Source organism: Dipodomys ordii, unplaced genomic scaffold, assembly GCF_000151885.1.
Source record: "Dipodomys ordii isolate 6190 unplaced genomic scaffold, Dord_2.0 Scaffold12, whole genome shotgun sequence".
NCBI classification, from domain to species: domain Eukaryota; kingdom Metazoa; phylum Chordata; class Mammalia; order Rodentia; family Heteromyidae; genus Dipodomys; species Dipodomys ordii.
In genome coordinates, this window is record NW_012267228.1 from 1,151,157 (window position 1) to 1,172,770 (window position 21,614).

Consider the following 21,614-nt stretch of genomic DNA (forward strand, 5'->3'; position numbering starts at 1 on the left):
CTGGGGGCCTCCTTGCCCCTGCAGGTTAGGAACTGCTGGTGGAATGACCTGTGAGGGCCGTTCTCAGCATGCACACCCCGCCTGTCTGGGAGGCCTGGCTGTAGTGTGAGCTGCTGTCCTCGATCACATGTCAGAGCGCTTGCGCCAAGTCTTGACTACAGAAGGAACCTCTCCTCTGAAATGGACAGTATTACCTAACATGATGTGTGCGCAGGCAGCATGAGCATGGTGAAGGGTAACAGACAGCTGTTTCTGGAATATTCGGCCATGGCTCCCAGGCTGCTGGCCCGCATCTGCAAACTCATCGTCATCTGCCGCAACGCGGGCGTTGCCGTTCCGAAGGGCATCAGGAACATCTTTGAGTTCACCTGGGAGGAGCTCATTGCTGACCCCATGGTGACCACCCCTTCCGACATCGCGGGCCTGGAGACCAACTTCGGACCCCCCCCTACACCTGCAGAAATGGCTCAGCCACAAATCCTCGTCCAGAGGAAGCCATTACCCACACCACAACCCACGTCAGGGGCGCTGGCCAAGCAGCCCACCATCTCTCGCAAGCCCTCCCGCCATGTGCCCTCTGGCCAGGAGTCCCTACACAAGTTTCAGAGGCAGTCCATCCATCTGCTGACGGAGCTCCTCGCCCTGAAGATGAAGGCCATGCTGGAGGCTGTCTCTGGTAAGGATGGTCACGCATCTCCCTCCATTCCAGCCCGTGGGTGTGTGTATTCGTCGCGGCCACCATGGACAGTGACAGTTGAGCATCCTTATCCTGAGCGTCTGAAGCATTCTTAAACCCGAAATTTCCCGATTGGCGATACAGTGCCACAGTGAGAAATTTCATGCCTAATGTCCTGTGAGAATGGCAGGTGTGCTCCAAATACTGTATAAAATTACCTTAGGTCTGTGTATAGGATGTACACAAGCCATCAGTGAGTTTCACATTTAGACTTGGGTCCTGTCCCCAAGGTAGCTGATTAAATAATGTACAAACCCCAAACCAAAACACTTCTGGTCCTAAGCACTTTGAATAAGAGATATTCAACTTGAATATAATAGGTTTGTGCTAGATATGGACGGTGGTCGAGGGTCTGCTATAGAACTTGAATTTCTCCCCTCGGCCTGCCAGGAATCGTCCCTTTCCCCTTCTCTGCTCTCCCCTCCCATTTCCCAGCTCTATGGAGCTCAGGTTGGCAGGTTAGCAGTACAGCAATAAGCAGTCAGAGGTACAGAGGGTGGTAAAGCTACGCACAAATTGGTGAATGAAGAGGGTCAGTTGGTGGGAACTCAGCCAATACCAGGGAGAGACAGGGTGGGCAGACAGGTAGAGAAATGCTGCCTGCTGGGTTTCAAAAGCAGGAAACTATTTCCTTAGGAGCCCCTCACCTTTCATTAGGAAGCCTTCACTGCCCTTATTCCCCTTGGCTGTTTGCCAGTGTCTCATCCGGAGGCGCCGCCCTGTGCCGTGTCCATGCTGTCATCATTCCTCTGCAGGTGCCAACCCCCTGGATATCACCAGGCGCTTCGTGGAGGCCAGCCAGTTGCTCCACCTTAATGCCAAGGAGATGGCCTTTGACTCTCTGATTGGCACCGTTGGGAGAAGTGTCTACAGTTTGGGACATGTCGGGAAAGGTGGGTGCCTGAGCTTCTGCTTACAGGCAAAAAGTACATACACAGTGTCAGCAAGGCCGTTGCAAAGGTAAAACCCCAGCATAGAGCCACAGGGGCCCTCTGCTGCTGTGGTGAGTAAACACTTGGTGCTGCACCCAGAAAGAGCAGTCTGAGACCTATGCACCTCACAACCCGGTGCTCCCCCAAAATGTATCTACAGTGAAATCCCTTGAAGCAGTTAACACACACTAGAAAAAGAATTTAAAAATTATATCTTGCCAGGTGCTGGTGGTTCATGCCTGTAATCCTAGCTACTCAGGAGGCTGAGATCTGAGGATCACAGTTCAAAGCCAGCTGAGGCAGGAAAGTCTATGAGACTTTCCTTATCTCCAATTAGCCACCAAAAAAAAAAAAAAACAGTCAGAAATGGCACTGTGGCTCAAAGTAGTAGAGCACTAGTCTTGAGCACAAAGCTCAGGAACAGTGCACAGGGACTGAGTTCAAGCCCTAGGATGGGCACACACACAAACAATTATATCTTAATCACTCACCTTCATATACAAAGTAAGCCACCCGTTACTCATTGGTGTCTTTCTTTGTCTTCTGAGTTGGTTTCTTTGTCAGGTTTTCCCTGATGATTGGAGGCCAAACATCTGATGATATGGAAATCCAGTGCAAATAAAATGAATAGTTAAAACTGCAGCTTTGGGGGGAAATGTAGGGTTTCATGGAAGTCAGTGAAATCCCTAAAGGGGAAAGTCCTCAGTTCCCTGTGACAGGATGAAACTATTTAGCCACCAATGGAGGAAATCTCAATAACAGCTGAATAAAAGCTGTTTGGAGTGTCAAAGAACTAAAGATAAAAAGTGATAAAGTCCTTAAATATTTTTACAAAAGGCGGTTATAAGAAGATCCTATTTTGTGGCTATACATAGTTTTTCTGGAACAAAAACCTGGTATAACCGGTTTTAAGTTCTATAAGAATTGGTATGTACTTATGTTATCAAATATAATTTGTGCATGCGTGTACATGCATACTGGTACTGGGGCTTGAACTCAGTCTGGGCACTATTCCTTAGCTTTTTTTGTTTAAGGCTGGTGCTCTACCAGTTGAACCACAGCTCCACTTCTGGTATTGGGTGGTTAATTGGGAATAAGAGTATCATGGACTTTTCTACCTGGGCTGGCTTTGAATCATGATCCTCAGATCTCAGCCTTTAGGATTACAGGTGTGAGCCACCAGCATCTGGCTCTGATTTTTGTCAGGATAAAGAAGCTTATTTTGATAGATTTTGGTTTCTTTTTCTAAGATAAATTACAGTTAACCCTCTTCTCTCCAAATTACCATGAAGTAGAGGTCTCCATTGAAGGGACTGACATTGTACAAGCTCATTTGGTATCGAACAGCCAGGTTCTGTGACCACCTGTCCTTGAACTTCGCTGAATTGTTCAGGTGGACGGTGATGGACATACTGGGCTCTGCTGTTCATGTTCTGTTTGGGGGCTTAGCGCTCACTTCCTGTGGGATCGTAGCTGCCTGCGGTGGTCTGTTCACAGTGCTGAGGTGTGCAGGACAGGACAGGGCAAGGCACTCCCTCTCCATCTCAGGCCTTTGTGCTCTCCTACTTGAACACAGCTGAACTCTGACCATGGGTGCCAGGCGCACATGTGTAGATCCAGCCACAGATTAAAAAAAAATTTTTTTTTAATTCTCCTACTGGGGCTGGGAAGGTGGCTCAGTGGTAGAGCGCTTGCCTTGCATGCATGAGGCCCTGGATTCGATTCCTCAGCACCACATAAGCAAAAAAGAAAAAAAAAGCTGGAAGTGGCGCTGTGACTCAAGTGGTAGAGCGCTAGCCTTGAGCTGAAGAGCTGAGGGACAGCGCCCAGGCCCAGAGTTCAGGCCCCATGACCGGGCCTCCCCCCCAAAAAAATTCTCCTACTGAATATGTGCACATACTTCCCCTGTCATTAGTCTCTTATAGAACATAGCTGTTTGCATAGCATTTGCACTGAGTAAAGTCTAAGCCAGCTAGAGATGATTTAAGGTATATAGTAGGTCATGTTCTATATAAGTGCTATGTGACTGTATTGGCCTAAATCCTCGATTTTGGCATGCCCGGAGGTCTGGAACCAATGACCTGTGGCTATCAGGGACAGCTGTGTTATGTCCCATCACCTTTAACAGAAAAATAATCTTAGCTACCGAGGAGGCTGAGACCTGGAGGACCACTGTTTGAAGCCAAAACTGAGCAGAAAAGTCCGTGAGACTGCATCTCCAATTAGCCAGCACAATGCTGGCCTGTATTGGCAAAACAAAACCCAATGTTCAGATCTTCACCATCAGTGCTTATCTCGTCGTTACTCTGAGTCAGCGTGTTGTTTTTTTCAGGATGACAGCCTTGTGTCTCCAGGACTCCCGTGTCCTGTGTAGCCTATGATTCTGAGGGGAGTGGGGGAGAGCTTGATCAGCCTCTGGAGACCTCTGAGGAGATTCGGTGGCGTCTGCCCCACGAGGGCAGAGAAGACCCCTGGCACTGGGAAAGCATGCGCGACAGCTGGCACTATGGGCACTGAAGTCACCTTTTTAAAGGAGCCTAGAGTTCAGGGAAAGAAAAGCACCCAAATCTAAGTAACACAGTTTTCTGTTTCTTTTCTTTTTGTGCCTGTCCTGAACTCAGGGCTTGGGCACTATTGCTAGCTTTTTTGCTCAAGACTGGCCCTCTACCACTTGAGCCACAGTTCTACTTCTGGCTTTTTTGATCATTCATTAAATGTAAGAGTGTCTCAGCCTTTCCTGCCTGGGCTGGCTTTGAACTGTGATCCGCAGATCTCAGCCTCCTGGGTAGCTAGGATTACACACCTGTAATCAGGTTCTTTTATGTGGCAGATTACAGACACTTTCCAGCAAGGCTATATCGGCTCAATAATTGTCATGAATGTGTGCAGACTCCTCCTACTGTTCATGTTCCATATTTACCTACATGACTTGTATTAGTCTAACATGGCCACTGTACGTGTGTCATCTCTTGTTTCAGTTGTATTGGTTATTAAAATTAATTTCCCAAGGGAGGGATTGGTGAGCAGAAAGGGTCACAGAATATGTAGATCTCCTCTTTCTGCAAGAATGGTTTCCTACACTGACAGGGTTGATGGGTTTTGTTCTTCACCTTTACCAGGACTGGTTCTTGTTGGTCTTTATCCACTTAAAGTAGAGGAGACTGGAAGTTGTTTGAATTTCAGTGCTTGGATCACTAGCTGTGGCAGTCATCTCCATGTTTTGTGATGCGTGTTTATAGTTGTTAGTTGTGTGGTTGGGTTGGCCATTTTCTGTGAGGGGCGTATTGCATAGTATCTCTATCAGTGGTTTTGTGCCTGCTTACAGACAGGACCATCTCTGGGGAAAGCATAAGCGATGGCGTGGTGAGGTTTGCATCAGAAGGATGCAGGTTTTCTACTGGTGAGGAGCATGCTACATGTGAGATCTCAAATGCTCACACATTACGTGGTTCCATATAGGAGGGTCCATACTCTGATGGACACATGGTTGAAGAAACATCTGATCCCCCTCGCTGGCCCAAAGGTCATCCTCTCCACCATGTGTGGCACCCGTTCCTTTTCATTTACCCTTGGGTAACGTCACCTTTTGCTTGAGTGCTGCTTCCTGCTCTGGTGCTAATGCACCCCTGAGAGGTTGTGGGGAGGCGGACGCACTGTAGAGGGGACCTTTCAGCATGTCCCCTAATTACTCTGAGCTTACCCGTTCATCGAAAAGTCTGTTCCTCCCACAACATAGTTGTTTTGTAACAATAGCTTCATTTTTGCATCCTATACTATTAAAGTAAGTCTGTATTTACATTTTGTTTTAAAAACAGTTAAAGTTTATGCCCGGCATTAGGAGGCTGAGATCTGAGGATGGTGGTTTGAAGCCAGCCTGGGAAAAAAGTCCATGAGACTCTTACCCCAATTAACCACTGGAGTTGGAACTATGGCTCAAGTGTTAAGAGTGCTAGCCTTGAACAAAAAAGCTCAGGGACAGTGCCCAGGCCCTGAGTTCAAGCCCTAGGACTGACACATACACATACTCCACACACAGAAAACAACAACAACAACAAAAACCAGTTACAGTTTTAAAGCAGAAGATTCTCTCGCTCTTTCCTCTCCAGAGTCCCCTGTGAACATCTCTGTCATGGGAGTGAACTCTCCATATCAGCTCATCTACCAGTCTTCTACTGCCTGTCTGAGCTTTTCCCTCTCAACTGCAAAGGAACCCAGGAAGAAAACAGGTAAAGGGTACTCCCAGCAAGGTCTGGGGCCCACTTGGTGGTAGTCTGGGGATAGAAGCCTGGGGAAAGGGAGCCCGGGAGACCTTGGCTGCCCGTGTGGCTGGTGGGATGGGTAGGCCTGAGCTTCTGAGAGGAAGACTCTCGGCCGCCTGGCCTTGGAGACACCGATTCTCACCCATGTCAAGGTGGCTGAGCACCCCCAGCAGCTCCATTCAGAATATGCAGCAGATACAGCAGCCCACCCAGCCCGCACCTTGCATCCTTCACACCATCTCCACTTCTGTCCTCCGCTTCTTAGCCATCCCCCCAAATGGAGAGCTAATATTTGAACAGAAATATTTGGATCGCAAGCCTAACAGACCTGGCCATCCCCTGACCCTCAAGAAAGAAGGGCTTAGGGGAAGAGCAGGCAGCAAGTGGGAGCACGCAGGAGAAGAGCTTGTCAGAGGGATAGGGCTTCAACACAGGCAGACCTCTGGGATGTGCTGAGGACAGGATGGGCGGGCCAGGCGGCAGACATAGCAAAGGAGCAGGACTGTTGGAGACGTGGGTCACTCACCCTGTCGCTTTCATTCCCACAGACACGGGAGGTGAGGCTGGAAGCTGAAAAGCTTGGAGTTTGTTCTACACCCTGCATGCGGCCGGCTGTGTGACGTACCTTCCCCCCGGATCCTCTCTCCTTAGTAAAAGGGAGGGGACGGTCAGAGGCTTTCCTCATCTAAGCCCTATTCCCATCCTGATCCCTAAGGCTCCTGTCTGGTCTGATGCTGCCTACGCTCACCTCAGCTTTGACTTCGCTCAGACAGTGGGCTCGAGGCATGACCACTGACTTGCAGAGTTACATTGTTTTATAAGTCACCAGTCGATCGATTCTCATCCCTGCGAAACAAATAATCCCCTCTCCATTCCCCCAGCCTCCTCGCCCTGAGACACACGCGGTGCTGGAGAACAGAGCTCCCTAACCTTGCCTCCTTCAGTTCCAGGAAAGTCCAAGGGTTTGGAGGATACCCAGTCGTTGGCAACCCAGCACACGAAGGCCTTCCCTGATATCGAAATCACTGACCCCTGCCCCGAGGCCCGCGAGATGCTGCAGGATATGTGTCGCCACATGTGAGCCCCTAAGTGGCTGGGAGATGGGTATGGTCCTGGGAAACCGCTGTGGCAAAGAGCTAGCAGTGAGCCCTCGGTGACAAAGAGCTAGCAGTGAGCCCTCGGTGACAAAGAGCTAGCAATGAGCCCGCTGTGGCAAAGAGCTAGCAGTGAGCCCGTGACAAAGAGCTAGCAGTGAGCCAGTGGCAAAGAGCTAGCAGTGAGCCCTCGGTGACAAAGAGCTAGCAGTGAGCCCTCGGTGACCGAGCACCCCCCCCCCCGGCCGCCCTGTCACCCTTCCTTCATGCATGGCGGTAATCCTTCCCACTTTGCAGCTCATTTTGAGACCTGAGGCAGCCTGAGCAGTCAGATGGCCACTGGCTTCCTACGCAGTGATTTTTGCCTCTGCAGCATGCTGCCTTTCCCAGGAAGCCCCTTTGTGTAGCAACTGGAGGTCCAGTTTCTTGCCTGAGTGTCAGTTTCTTAGCATTATCTGCCCAGATGTTCTACCAAAAGGAAAAAACAAAAAACAAAAAAACACCACCAACAACTACCACCACCACCTAGTACCTCTCAAACAAAAATCTATATGGGGCTGGGAATGTGGCTTCAAGGTAGAGTGCTCACCTAGCATGCATGAAGCTCTGGGTCTAATTCCTCAGTACCATACCAACAGAAAAAGCCAGAAGTAGCATTGCGGCTCAAGTGGTAGTATTAGCCTTGAGCAAAAGAAGCTCAGGCCCTGAGTTCAAGCCCCAGGACTGGCAATGACCACAAAATGGTGATGCGAATACTTCTGATTTTGTGAGTGTTCTAAGGCCTAGCAAGAAATTCAATGTTCCTGCAAGGGTCCAGACAACAGATTTAAGATTTATAAGCCATATATGTCTCCTGGGGGGGGGGGTCTCTGTGTCAGAGCGTGGGTAAAGGACAGCCACCCAGCTTATCTCTGTACTGTGGCATTCTAGCATCTCCTTTGCCCTGGAAGCTGGGGATGTGGGCTGGAGGGGTGAGCAGTCTTCAGCTCCTCGGGTCCTCTTTCTGTATAGCCCCACTGCATGGGACCTTGCACGGGCTGCGCTTGCTGAGTCTCAGGGGAGCACCTCAACCCTTGACTTCCTCCTAAAACACCGCCTTGGGTGTGAGGGACACTAGCAGGGGGAATGGGGCCAGGACAGGGATTTTGGTACCGAGGAGGGATTGTGGACAACCTCCTTGGCCAGTGAGAGCCCAGAGGCCTGAAGATTCACCATTCACCTGTCTCCTTCCCTGCAGACAAACTGAAAAGGCCACATGCAAAGGGAGGAGTGTCTGCCACCCCCTGATCTTACGCAACTACAAGTCCAAGCCGCCCGGCCAGCCAGCGCCAGCCTCCAAAGTGGACTTTCAGGTAGCCCACCATTCCTCCATGGGGACCCACACTTCCACCACCGCCTCTCACCAGCCCGCCAGTCACCATGCTCAGGGCGGCTCGCAATCGCAAGACACGAAGGCGCTCAAGAAGCCCCTCAAGTTCCACCACGCCTTCCACGATGGGTCCTCCTTCATTTAATATCCTTTTGCCCGGTGCTACCCTTTCTCAACCACCACTGAGCCCCCAAGAATTCTAGGCCTTGAAATAACCTAAGCAAAGGTCTGGCCAGGGCCTTGTAGGATAGTAAGCCTGCGTCTGGCTCAGATTAAGGAGAGTCAGAGGAAGATGATCCAAGTTTTAGGCTTTGAATTGAATTCAGATCTGATCACAGGAATATACCAAACCCCAGCTACCCGTGGATGTTTGTCAGTGCAAGTGACGCCCTGTCTTTGACACTCTGCCAGGAGAGAGAAGGTAAAAACAGTGTGGGTTATCTCTTGCTTAGAGGGCAGTAACTTGAACCCTCTGACCTTTGAGGAGTCACTGGAGATTGTGTCTTGGTCGCATGTGCCGTAGGTTTATATATACGTGTGTGTAACACACAGCTAGCTCGCCTTCTCACAGTTCTTTGCAAAGTTCTGTTTTGGAAATTTTACATTTCTACAACTTCATTAAAGATTAATGACATTCCTGCATATTCCTCTTTAATTAATATTCTATTTTGTGTGGCCTATCAGTAATTAATAATTAAATAGCTGATTTAGGATCTTCATGCAAATTATTTGTATTCTCCTATGCATTGTCTAACTCTTCCTTTATTTAATTTTTTTTGTCTAGTTGAGTAGCTTTAAATAACTTTTGCTTACCCAAATATAGAGAATATCTAGAGGTATCTAAGAATTCTTTTTTTAAAAATTCACTTTGATTATATGATGGAATTGCTTTTTCCTTTGATTTATACTGTTGAGTTAACATAGATTTTAGAGCTTAAAATGTGCCTGCAAGTATTTATGTAAATATTAAGGTAGACAAGCCTTAATTCTTGAAGTAATCTGATTTTGGAAGGAAGTGGAATTTAAGAAAAGTCAAAGTGTAAATTTTATACATGTGAAGTATGAATAGAAGGTAGAATGAACAGAGAATTTTCTTTCATTTATTACTTTACCACTCAACTATTTTTCTAAGTGTCGAATTCTAAGCATTTTACATATTTTTTACCATCTTTTAATGCTTTGATATTTTGCTTGTTACATTTTAGAAAACTTCTAGCTTATTTCATAAACTGTTCACTTGCTTATGACTGATGCCAGGTTTTGGCTAATAAATTGAAGGCTGTGTTCTGAGTTGTCAGTGTGTTTTCAGATGGCCTCTCTGCCCTGTGAGGGTTCAGTCCTCACAGGCCTTACTGACACAGACATGCTCAGCTTTTAACGCAGTCTACAAGTGGATGCATAGATTCTAGTATAATTGTCCAAAGTGACTGTGCTCCTCATGGTGAGATCTCCATTTGTCTTTCTGTCTGTCTGTCTATCTCTCATATGATTTAATAAAGTGTTAGGATTTTGTTGCTGTTTAAATTCATTTGTTGTGCTGGTCTTACCAAGGAATCACTTTGGTTTAATTACTCTGAGGAACCCCAAAGTTTTCCTTGAGGGTTCTTAGTTTTCTCTGGCCTCTTTTCTCTTAACAGTAGATTGATGATTTTATGTAGTTTTTTTTTTCAATAAAAGATGCCTTCTAGTGCTGGCAAAAAAAAAAAAAAAAGTATGGTGATGGGTTTGAGGTATTTGTTTTCCTATTCGTGACCCTTGTGATCTTTTCCTACATCATCCCAGAGGTTCACTACTCAATCAAGAGTGTAAGCTCACCCCCTCGCGCTCTGTCCATGTGTCCCATTGCTCTGTGGCGGAGGTCTCCCTCAGTCTGGGCACTTGGGATCCCCTGCCTTCCTGCAGGGGAGAGGACAGGTATCTGGGCTTTTCCCAGTGTCTCTCCAGAAGCCAGCATGCCAGCCAGGCTTGCCCATTGACAACCCTCCCACTTCATCTGGCCTCCTCTTGGCTGAGCAGGGAACTCAGAATGTAAGTGCCCTGTCAAAGGAGTCTCCTTTCTCTGTCTATAAATGAATCCATTCATCACATTCCACTTGGCTCTCCCTTCCCATTATCCAATCGAGAGCAGAGCAAACTCCTTTGATGGCAGCTGCTGATCACATCTGGTAGGGCTCCCCGCTCCTCCTTTTCTGACTCTTAACAGAGTTTAGTAGGATCAATACCATATGATTTAGGTTTCTATTGGAGGGACCTGACATGGGCATGGCTTGGAAGCTTTGTTTTTTCACCTGTCCCAGAATTCCAAGGTGCCTGTAAGAGGGACCGTCCCAAACCTTCGGTCCTTTGCTACTGGCACGTTTGATTCGTATCTCAACAGTGACCTGATGATCCTTTTTCTCTTTGGAAGTCAAAAGAGGCCAGGGCTGTGTGTTTAGTACTTGTGTGACCCTGCACATAGCACTTCACTTCCATGCTTTTCTTGATTATAACTTAGAAAGTTGGACCCAGTGGTCTTAAAAGAGAAATTACGTGTTTCTGTGTTCAAATGGCCAGTAGGCACAGGTGCCTGTTTGGGAAACACTAACTTCACTCGTGACTTCCATAGACGGTTGGGGTCATATGCTGGCTCTGTTCCCAATCTCAGCCTCCAAAGTAGGGCTACAGCCAAATCTCCCCTTCCCTCCCTTTAAAAAAACCAGTCTTAAGAGTTTTACTCATCTAGTCAAAGAACCAGCTTCTGGTTTTGTTGATTCTGTTTTTTTTTAATTATTGTTATTATAAAGGTGATATACAGAGAGGTTACAGTTATATTAGCCGGATAAAGAGCACATTTATGTTTTGACAATGTCACCCTTTCCCTCACTCTCTCCCAGTTTTTCCCTCCCATCCTCACACATGTTGGTTCTATTTGTATTTTCTCTCCCTCTCTCCTCCTCTCCTCCCCTATTCCCCCTTGCTGGTCCCGGGTCTGGGCAGTGTTTCTAAGCTCCTTTTTGCTCAAGGCTAGCACTCTACCACTTGAGCTACAGCACCACTTCTGGCTTTTTCTGTGATTTATTGGACTTTCCTGCCCAGGCTAGCTGTAAACTGTGATCCTCAGATTTCAGTCTCCTGAGTAGTTAGGATTATAGGCATGAGCCTATAATTTTATCTTTCTTAACTCTAATCTTAATACTTTCCTTCCTCTGCTAGCTTTGCTTCAGTTCACTCTTCTCTTCTTTGTTGATCTGAGATCTTGTCTTCCAGTGTGGCTACTCAGAGCTACAGTTTTCCCTGAGTACGGCTTTTACTTCCTCTTCTAAGTAACTTTTGCTACATGGTTATGGTTTTGTTTTCCTTTATCTAAAGTTATTTTTTGTTAGTATTGGTCTTGAACTCAGGGCTTAGGTGCTGTCCTCGAGCCTCTTTGTGCTCAACTCTGGTGTTCTACCATACCACTTCTGGTTTTAGAGTGGTTTATTGAAGATAAAATGGGGATGTTTTTACCCAGGCTGGCTTTGAACCTGGACCTGGTCCTCATATCTCAGCCTCCTGAGTAGCTAGGATTACTGATGTAAGCCACTAGCACCCGGTCTTAAGGTATTTTTAAATTTCCTTTGTGACTTATTTATCTGTTGGTGGGTTAATAATCTTCAGAGACCTATTAATATTCTAAACTATTTTCTGCTACTGATTGTTATTTCATCCCATGTGATTAAAGAAAAGATGTTTGAGATGTATGTGTGTGTGTGTGTGTGTGTGTGTGTGTGTGTGTATTTTGCCAATCCTGGGGCATGAACTCAGGGCCTGGGCCCTGCCCCTGAGCCTCTCTTTGCTCAAAGGTAGTGCTCTACCACTTGAGCCACAGTGCTACTTCCTGCTTTTTCTAAGTATTTTCTTGGAAATAAGACTCTCACAGACTCTCCTGCCTTTGGCTGGCTTTGAACCAAGATCTTCAGATCTTAGCCTCCTGAGTAGGTAGGATTACTGGTGTGAGCCACTGGCGCCAACTGAGATTTGTTTTGTGGTCCCATACATTATTATCTCTACTAGAGATAAATTCAAGAAGAAATTTCTGGATTCTGCAGTGAGTTAGGGCTGTCTGTTATAGTATTGCTCAAAACCTCTATTTCTGTCTTTTTTTTCTTCATTTTTTGTGTAGCCCAAGCTGGCCTCAAACTCATAGTTCTATCTAAGGTCCTTAGTGCTGGGATTATAGGCATATGCCACCATGCCAAACTCAGCTCTTCTAGTTCTTGATCAATCTTCTGCATATCCATTAGTGGTAGTGAAGCAGTGATGTCTCTCGCTATTACTATAGAATAATCTTTCCCTCAGTTTTGTTGTTTTGCTTTATACATCTTAGAGTTTGACTCTTAGATATGTCTGCGATTTTTCATTATGACAGTTTCACCCATGCATATGTCCTTTGTATTTTAACCTAAAGAAGTCTCTTCAGCATTTTGATTTGTTGAGTGAATTTTTCATTTCAGTTGTTGTGCTATTATCCATTAATTGATTTTTTTTCAGCTGGTGAAATCTTCTATTTTTTTTCCCAGAAATTCTTAAGTCTGGGATATTACTTCAGAATCTCCTGTATACATGACAATAGTTACCAGTAATGTCATCCTTAGTTGGGCCCAGTGCTTTTCAGACACTCTTAAGTAGGACTTTTCCTAGAATAGCAAAAATGGAAAGTGCTCTGATGACACTGGAAATATTGTTGGCCCCGAAGACCACATCAACTCCATTCATTCCATCTTTCATGAAAAGGAGCAGGCCAGCAGGAGGGTGACCAACTCATGCTGTCTTTCCTTGGATTTCCTGGTTTTAGCCTTGGAAGTCCCATGCCACTAAAAGTGGTCAGACCCAGGAAAACCCTATTTGTCTGTGAGACAGAGAAATAACACCTATATAAGAAAATGCAGGAAGATACCTGGGTCATAGTTGGATTTTATAACCATATAACCGTTACATGTGTGAAGTGCAGACAGGGTCTTTAAAGATGAAAAGTGATGCACCCAGTAGCTGACACTTTGACCTGGCCGCTTGCTTCCCCGGGGACCTGAGAGAGAGTCTTGTTAGTTCTGCTTGACCACTCCTGCCAGCTATCCCTCCGGGAACATCGCCGTGTGTCAGATTCCCACGTGCTGCACAGGCAGAAGCATCACCTGCCTCTTTAATGACATACCTCACTTGTTCCTGGCACTGTTCAGTGCTGAAGGCCAAGCCTGTGTCCACTACAACTCAAAGGCCTGGTAAGTGGGTTGGAGGAAGTCTCTTCCATAGACGTGTTCCTTAGGGTACGGGGTGGGGTGAAGGAGATCGAGGTGTGCAGTGTCTGCAGAGACATAGGTGTGTTGAGGCCCAGCCTTTGCCGGTTGGCTCCACGTTACAGCCAAGGAGAATGGCAGCCTAACTCCCCCTCCCTCTTGTACCTCACACCAACAGATTGATTGCTAGTCAGATTCACAATTTTTTTTTTGTGGTGCTGTAGATTGAACCTTGTGGTAAGCATGTGTTCTACCATTGAATCCTGTCTGCTCCCTGCCTCTACCCCCCTGGAGAATTCCTTAGTGACAAAATTATCTTATGCTAGGAGGGGGTGAGGGGAGGCATGGACAGCACTTCTGTGGTATATTAGTCCTTTTCCTTGTCATGATGAAATGTCTGACAGAAACAACTTAAGGGAGAGAAAGACAGATTCTGGTCCATGGTTCCAGTGGTATTGGTCCATCCTGGCACGGTGGAGCAGAGCAGTTTACATCATGGTGGTGGGGAAGCAGGAAAAAGGACAAACAAGAAGGGCCCATGGACTCCCCGGGTTCCCCAGGACGTGCTTCCTGTAACTGAAGCCCCACCTCCAGCCTTTCATCGCCCCCAACTATACCATCAGATTATGAAGTTATCAAGGGGTTCGCCCATTGATTAGGTCAGTTCCCTCATGGTCTATCATTGTCTCTGGAAACACCTAGACACCCTCAGAGGTGTTTCCAGTCAAGGTGACAAGATTCATCATGAATGGAGCTTCTGCCAAAAGAGGCACCTGTCCTTGCCAGGCAAAAGTTGACGTCGTCTGGCTTTTCCTAAGTAGCTGTCTGGGAAGGAACGCTCTCTTTACTGTCATGGAGGTTCCAATTCCCTCTTTGCTGCCTGGTATTTTGTGCTCAGCCTTCTAGGTGACAGAATAAATCTTGTGATTATTCTCTCCCTCAGCCTGGCCTTTGCTGCGGGCAATCATGGTAGCATGAATAGGTGTGTAGGGGTCTGGACCACAGCAGGTGGGGAAAGCCAGGCTACCCGTAAGCCTCCATTGTCCCCCAGCCTGGGCACACTCCCAGCCTCGCCCGCCTGCGGCCTATCATGAGGAGGCTTCTTGCCAGGGTCCGGCAGCAGCTTTTCACTTCTGTGTATCTCCTAGCTGTCCGTATATTCTGTTCTTCGACGACGAAGGTGGAACCACCAACGACCAGAAGGGCTACATAGTCCACAGGTGGAGCTGGACGTCCAAGACAGAGACTTTGCTCTCCCTGGAGTACAAGGTAAGGCAGGCAGCACCGCCATGGTGGCGGCCGACCGTGGCCTGCCTGGCACGAAAGGCAGAGTGCAGTTGTTGTGAACCTATGGCAACTATTGGCTGCCGTACCAACCTTCCATGACACTGTCCCATAATTCATCTTTATCATTGTTGTATTTTTATTGTAAAAATGCCTTTTATTTTTATAAAGCAATAGCTATAGCAGTTGATAACTTTATTTTTTTTTGTATTTGTTTTTCTGCTTATGTGATGCTGAGGAATCAAACCCAGGGCCTCATGCATGCAAGGCAAGCACTCTACCACTGAGCCACCTTCCCAGCCCCTTGATAGCTTTATTTTTAAAGGCTATTCATAACAATAATAAAAGTTAGCAACTTTTTTTTCTTTTGTGCCAGTGCTGAGACTTGAACTGAGGGTCTTAGGCTCTTGTTCATCTTTCTTGTTCACATCTGGTCCTCTACCACCTGAGCCATGCCTTCAGCCCAGCATTTTGCTGGATCACTGCAGATGTCGTCTCACAAGACTTTTTTTCCTGAGCTTGTTCAGGTTTCAGTCTCGTGGGTAATTTTAGGATTACAGTCATAGGTATCAAGTTTTTTTTCTTTTGAGACAGAGTCTTACAAGGTAGCACAGTCTGGCCTCAGACTCAGAATCCTCCTACCTCTGCCTCCCAAGTGCTGAGGTAAGCACAGGATGAGGCATGTGCTACTATGTCTGGCTATTTAGCAATGCATTCCAGGGCACTGTTATATTCCTTAGAGCTGCACCACAGAAGGTCTGTGCAGTAGGTGTGGTCTGGTCTGGCATGGACCACAGTCTTTCTGTTTATACTTCCTGAAGTGGTGAGGATGATAACAGTTGTGTGCCACCATGCCAAGCTTTGTTGAGATAGGTCTTGTGAACATTTCCATCTGGGCTGGCCTACCACCATGATCCTGGAGCTGGAGTGACAGGTATACACCACTGTGCCCAGTTATGGGTGAGGATGGCGGTTGGGAGAGTCCTGAGAACTTCTTGCCTGGGAAGGCCTTGAACCAGGACCCTCCTGATCTCAGTCCCTCGAGTAGCTAGGAATACACAGCGTGAGTCATCATTGGCCCAGCTCCTTCATTTCTTGAAATACAGATCTTCTTACAACAAATGCTACTTTTTTGTTTTTGTTTTTGTCAGTCATGGGGCTTGAACCCAGGGCCTGAATGCTGTCCCTAACCTTTCCACTTTTATCTTATTTGGGGTTTACTGGTGTTTTTTTTAATTTTTGAGAAAGGCTCTCATTATGTTGCTCAGGCTGGTTTCAAATTCATGATTCCCTCTCTCTTCAGCTTCCTGAGGGCTGAGATTACAGACATGTACTACTTGCTGAGCTGAATTTCATTTTTTGTTTTTGTTTTTGTTTTTTTTTTAAATTTTTCTGGTCTTGGGGCTTGAACTCTGGGTTTAGGCACTTTTGTGCTCAAGGCTAATGCTTACCATTTGACCCACAGTTCCACTTCTGGCTTTTTTGTTTGTTTTTTGTAGTTTAGTGGAGATCAGTCTCACAGACTTTACTGCCTGGGCTGGTTTTGAACCACAATCCTCAGTTCTCAGCCTCTTGAGCGGCTAGGATTACAGGTGTGAGCCACCAGTGCCTGGCTTACTGAACTTTTTTTTTTTTTTTGGGGTCCAGTCGTGGGGCCTGAACTCTGGGCCTGGGCGCTGTCCCTCAGCTCTTCAGCTCAAGGCTAGCGTTCTACCACTTGAGCCACAGTGCCACTCCGGCTTTTTTCTTTTTGCTTATGTGGTGCTGAGGACTCGAACCCAGGGCCTCAGGCATGCAAGGCAAGCGCTCTACCACTGAGCCACCTTCCCACCCTTACTGAACTTTTTGAATCTGCATATTTATGTACTTTTATTTCACCAAATTATGAAGACCATCATCTTTAGAAAAAAAGTAATTCTCTCTCCTGTTCTGTGACTCCAATTATATTTATTTCAGACCTTTACTCAGGACCTTATTTTAAAGGTCCTTTTAGATTTGTTATTTTGTGTTGTGGTTGTGTGGTTCAAATTACTTTCTCTTTATTATTCAGATTGGATACTTGGACAATTTGCCTAGCTCTATCTTCAAGTTCATGTACTTTTCTCCTGTCATTTTCATTCTTGTAAGCTTTTTTTTAATCAGCATTGGAGATTGAACTTAGAGCCTCACACTTGCTAGGCAAAATTACAACATGAGTCCTTTTTTGCATTAGCTGTTTTCAAGGTAGGGGCTCACTTTATGTCCAGGCCAGCCTGGACTGGTCCTGTGTGTGCTTCCCAGTCACTGGGATATGCCCCTGAATCCAGCCGTTGTGCTGCTCCTGAGACTGGGGTGACAGGTGCACGCCACCCTGCCCAGCCGTTGGTCAAGATGGAGTTTTGTGAACTTTTTTTTTTTAAGTGGGGGGGGGCGGGGTGTTGGCTCGAACCACAATCCCTCCCGATCTCTGCCTCTCAAATAGGTAGGATTACAGTTTGAGCCACTTTTTAAATTGCATGCTTTCAGATCTATACTTTCTTGTACTTATTTTTACACTTTATATCTTTCTGGCAAGATTTTGCAATTCATCACAAGAGTATTTTCACTTCATTGAATCTAATTGAATTAGCTGCCTTAAAGTCCTAGTCTAGAAATGCCACTGGTTCCTCCCCATGAGTCACTATGGGCTGGAGGTTGGCATTGTAGATGTCATGTGCAAGTTCTGTGGTCTTCCTTCCAGAGATTTGATGCTCATGTTGTAATGGGCAGAGAACTTGGTTGTACTTGGAGACCGTATACTTTTTTTGTTTCATCTATAGTTGGATGGCAGCTCACATCTCAGTTTTGATTTGTCCAGTCTGCCTGCCAGCTAGAAGCATGAAGCACTATCCCAGGCTGGTCCTCTCAGAAGTGTTAGCTTCTTTTCAAAATCTTCCTGGTTTTGTTCCCTCTTCACAGCCTTTGGATAGTTGGTTTTATTTTTGTATGTTTCAAGCTTGTTATTATCTGTGAGAGGGTGAGCTGGTTAGGAGCTGGCTCAGCTATATGGAAGTGAAAGCAGAGTGTTAGGTTTGGGGCTGAGGGCTGGAAGTTCAGCCTCGGTGTGGCAGCTTAACAGACAGGGAGAAGCCAATGAATAGACAAATGGAGAGGAACCATGACTGAGTTCATAGAGCACCTGCCTTTTTCCCCAGGGAAAAGGAAGAATCAGCACCAGGAAGCAGATCATAAAGAACAGCTAAGTCCTGGTGTTAATGGTGTCTTAGTCCATGGAGTATGCACAGTACTCTTAGAGAGGGCTTTGTTCTCACCTGCATGCTCAATGAGCTAATAGGTTTTCCTGTAATCTACCAATTGGCAAATGGCAACACTGGGACTTGCAGCCTGTCCCGTTGCAAAGCTTGAGCTTGCGACTGCGTCTCTTCCCCATGTCTCTAGAAGGAGAGCAGAGTGGGTTGACTTTCTCTTGAGTCAAGTGTGGAGATATCAGAAGACTTGGCAAGTTTGTGGTTCTCTGTCTTTGGGGTGCTGGGGGAGGCACAGTGCCTGGGTGGCAGAATGCAAGAAAGAGACTTGGTGGTGAGAAAATGGAGTGCTAGCTTCCAGGCCAACAGCTGGAAAAGGAAGGGAACAGAAGACCAAAGCAGACTGGAACTCTTCTGCCTTCTCCCTGCAAGTGGAGTTCCAGCATCAGAACCTGAGAAAGCTCACAGATGTTCAGCCCCCCAGTGCGAGGGGTTGGCTAGGGGTTCTCTGAGTGCTGCTGCTTCTTCCGTAGATGAACGAGCAAATGAAGCTCACAGTTCTGGGACAGGACTCCATCATGGTTACCTTCACCTGCATGAATGAGACGGTGACACTCACTCTATCGGCCAAAAACTGTCCCCACAGCACCAGCCACGACAAACGGGTAAGATTCCCTAAGATTCCGGCAGCCTCTTTCTATGTCAGCCCTTGCCCCCTCCCCACAGGCAAGGCCCTACCCCTTTCTCTGCCACCGCCTTGTCCCTGTTGTTAAGACTCAGTCAGTGGCATGCAGTAGGACCCAGTGTGGACTGGACTGGCTTAAGCACAAAGAGAATAGGTTGGTAGAGTAAACCAAGAAGCTTCAGATAACAAGACCCAGGCCTGCATGTGGCCACACTGGATGAAAGCATTCTGCTTTCTCAGATTTATTCTCACTTCCCTTCATGTTGGTAACAGGAAGGCCAGGAGTATCTCTGGGCTCCTTTCTCCCTGTCCCAGTGTCCCTAGTGCTACAGAAGAAGTGTAGCATTGTGCCTGGCTTGCACAAGTTCTGGGGTCATCCCAGCACTAGAGAGGGGAAAAAACAAAAAGAAAACAATACAAAGAAGAAAAAGTGGCCGACACATTCCATGAACAGGTATGTGTTGCTGCAGCTAGACTTGAATTTCCCACTCATCCTGGGGCCCCGGCATGAGATCAGCCCCAAATGAGCCAGCTCCTGAAGTGATGAGACAGAAGCGTTTTCCCGAGACAGAGTCAGGGCACCTACCCAAGAGGAGGAGAAATGGTGCTGGCCAGAGTAATTGCTCTCCACCACGCCTTTCCCTCCCCAGGTGTCTCTCTGACTCCCCTTGGCTTTCCCTGCTGTGACTGGCTTCCTTCCAGCACTCCTTCCTTTAACAGTCTCCTCTGCCGAACTGGGAATCTATAGGATTTCTTCTACTGCTTACTGAAGAACTGCTTCAGATTACATATGATTAGTCCTTACTGTCCGTGAGGGATTCTGTTCTAGAAGCTCCCACAGATAGCAAAGTCTGAAAGATGGTCAAGTCCCTTCTATAAAATGATGTAGTGTTTGCATATAACCTGTACATACTCTCTTGTGGACTTTAAATCATCCTCTGCATTGCTTATAGTACCTACTACAATGCAATGTAAATAATTGCTGTACTACATTATTCAGGGAACAATGCGAAAAAAATCTGTACAAACTCAGTGTAGCTGCAGTAAATTATTACTGAATATATTGGATTCGTGATTGCTTAAATCCAAGGATGCAGAACCTGACAGAAAGGCTAATTTCTTTCCTGGTGTTTGTTGGGTAAATGTTAAAGTTCAGGTCTTCCATTCAACATCTTGGAGAGAGATGGAAAGTGTGAAGAAAATATTATCTCTGAACCTTGAATCCAAGAGGCAATAAGACTGCAGTCACCAAGGACTCCTTTTGATGGGCAGGGCTACTAAGCGCTACTTTGGATTGGCTGCCAGGAGCAGGAGCAGGCACAGTCTCCTGTTTCCCAGTTTGCTCAGAGCCAGTCCCAGTTCACACCTGTCTACCTGGAGGAATAATAAATAAAACTGTTTACATCTCAACACTGCCTTGAATTGGGTGCCAGTGGCTCACGCCTGTAATCTGGCTACTCAGAAGGCTGAGATCTGAGGATCCATGTTCAAAGCCAGCTGGGGCAAGAAAGTCCATGAGACTTATCTCTAACTAGCAAAAAAAAAAGCCAAAAAAAAGCAAAAAATGGAGGTGTGGCTCAAGTGGTAGCACATAAGTCTTGAGTGAAAAAGCTATGAGACAGTGCCCAGGCCCTGAGTTCAAGCCCCAGTTCTGAGGGCTCATAAGCTATGGGGACATTTGTCACCGTATACAGCAAGCTCATGAACTCTCAAAGCTGACAGAGCAAGGGACAGCCAGCCATCCTCCCTCAGGGACACAGGGACACGGAGCACACGGGCTCTGGCTGGAGATGGAGGTTATCTCAAGAAGGCACAGAAAATACCTATGATCCCTTTTTTGATGGCTAATGAGAAAGAAGAATCTCACAGACTTCACTGCCCAGGCCAGCTTTCAATTTCAATCCTCGGATCTTAGGCTTCTGAGTGATCATACTCTTTATTTAGTGAGAAAAAGAATACCTTGTTAGGATCAATTGCCAGTCTACGAGTTTTAAATGTCACTGCTCACCAGCTGGACCAGGCTGGATAGAGGGCAGTTTTCAAAAGGGGACCCTCACAAAGGGTGGCTGGACGGAGCAGGGCTGTAACGCTATTGCAAACAACACAGTGGCTCAAAGGGCACATCTGTCTTGGGGTATGTAGCACAGTTAAACAGATACAGATGATAGGAGTGGATGCAGAGTGGAGGAGACTGCTTGTCAATCACGTGCTGAGGGTATAACCTCATCTACTTGAGAATGCAGGGTGTATACGACAGTGTATGTCACAACATTTTAACTAGATAAACAGAAATACCATGATTTCCTGTGAGCAGCAGGATTTCCAAATGTTGCGTAGCTACCTGGTTAAGTATCTCAGGATATTTTGACACGAACTCCCTACGCTCAGACAGTTGGCCCATCGTAGATTCTTTGTCTGGGAGAGCAGTCTGCTGCGTGTTAGGGCTAGCTAGATCTGTGCTAGGAAGGGATCTTAGGGCCTTGTGCCAGGCCCTCCCCTGGGTAAGCTTCTGTTTGTCATCTCTATGGCAGTGTGTGCAGTCTGTCCAAGCTTAGCAGGCTCCCATTCTAGGCATTCAGAATTGATTCAGCTCTATCCTATGTGAGTTTATCTGGGGCTTGGTTCTGCAAAAAGCGTGTGGCCACCTAGGAAGGCTGGGGCTGGGGGCAGGGTGGCGTTCTGCCTCGTAGCCTCTGTCATCGGGAAGCTGGTTAAATGGTTTTTCCCCAGATGCCCATCATCCCAGAAAGGGCCACCCATCATGGTGACAGGCAGAATG

General features: G+C 46.8%; 1 protein-coding gene across 1 annotated transcript in view; it reads left to right on the forward strand.

Moving 5' to 3' along the window:
* Positions 1–219: 219 nt before the first annotated feature.
* LOC105981238 (chromosome unknown open reading frame, human C3orf20) overlaps positions 220–21,614 on the forward strand; it is a 32,856-nt gene continuing 11,461 nt past the window's right edge. The window contains exons 1-8 of the mRNA XM_013010330.1: positions 220–670; positions 1,483–1,629; positions 5,775–5,894; positions 6,872–7,004; positions 8,259–8,534; positions 13,478–13,627; positions 14,791–14,911; positions 18,684–18,815. Coding sequence (XP_012865784.1) covers positions 220–670; positions 1,483–1,629; positions 5,775–5,894; positions 6,872–7,004; positions 8,259–8,534; positions 13,478–13,627; positions 14,791–14,911; positions 18,684–18,815 — 1,530 coding nt within the window. The remainder of the gene's footprint in view (positions 671–1,482; positions 1,630–5,774; positions 5,895–6,871; positions 7,005–8,258; positions 8,535–13,477; positions 13,628–14,790; positions 14,912–18,683; positions 18,816–21,614) is intronic.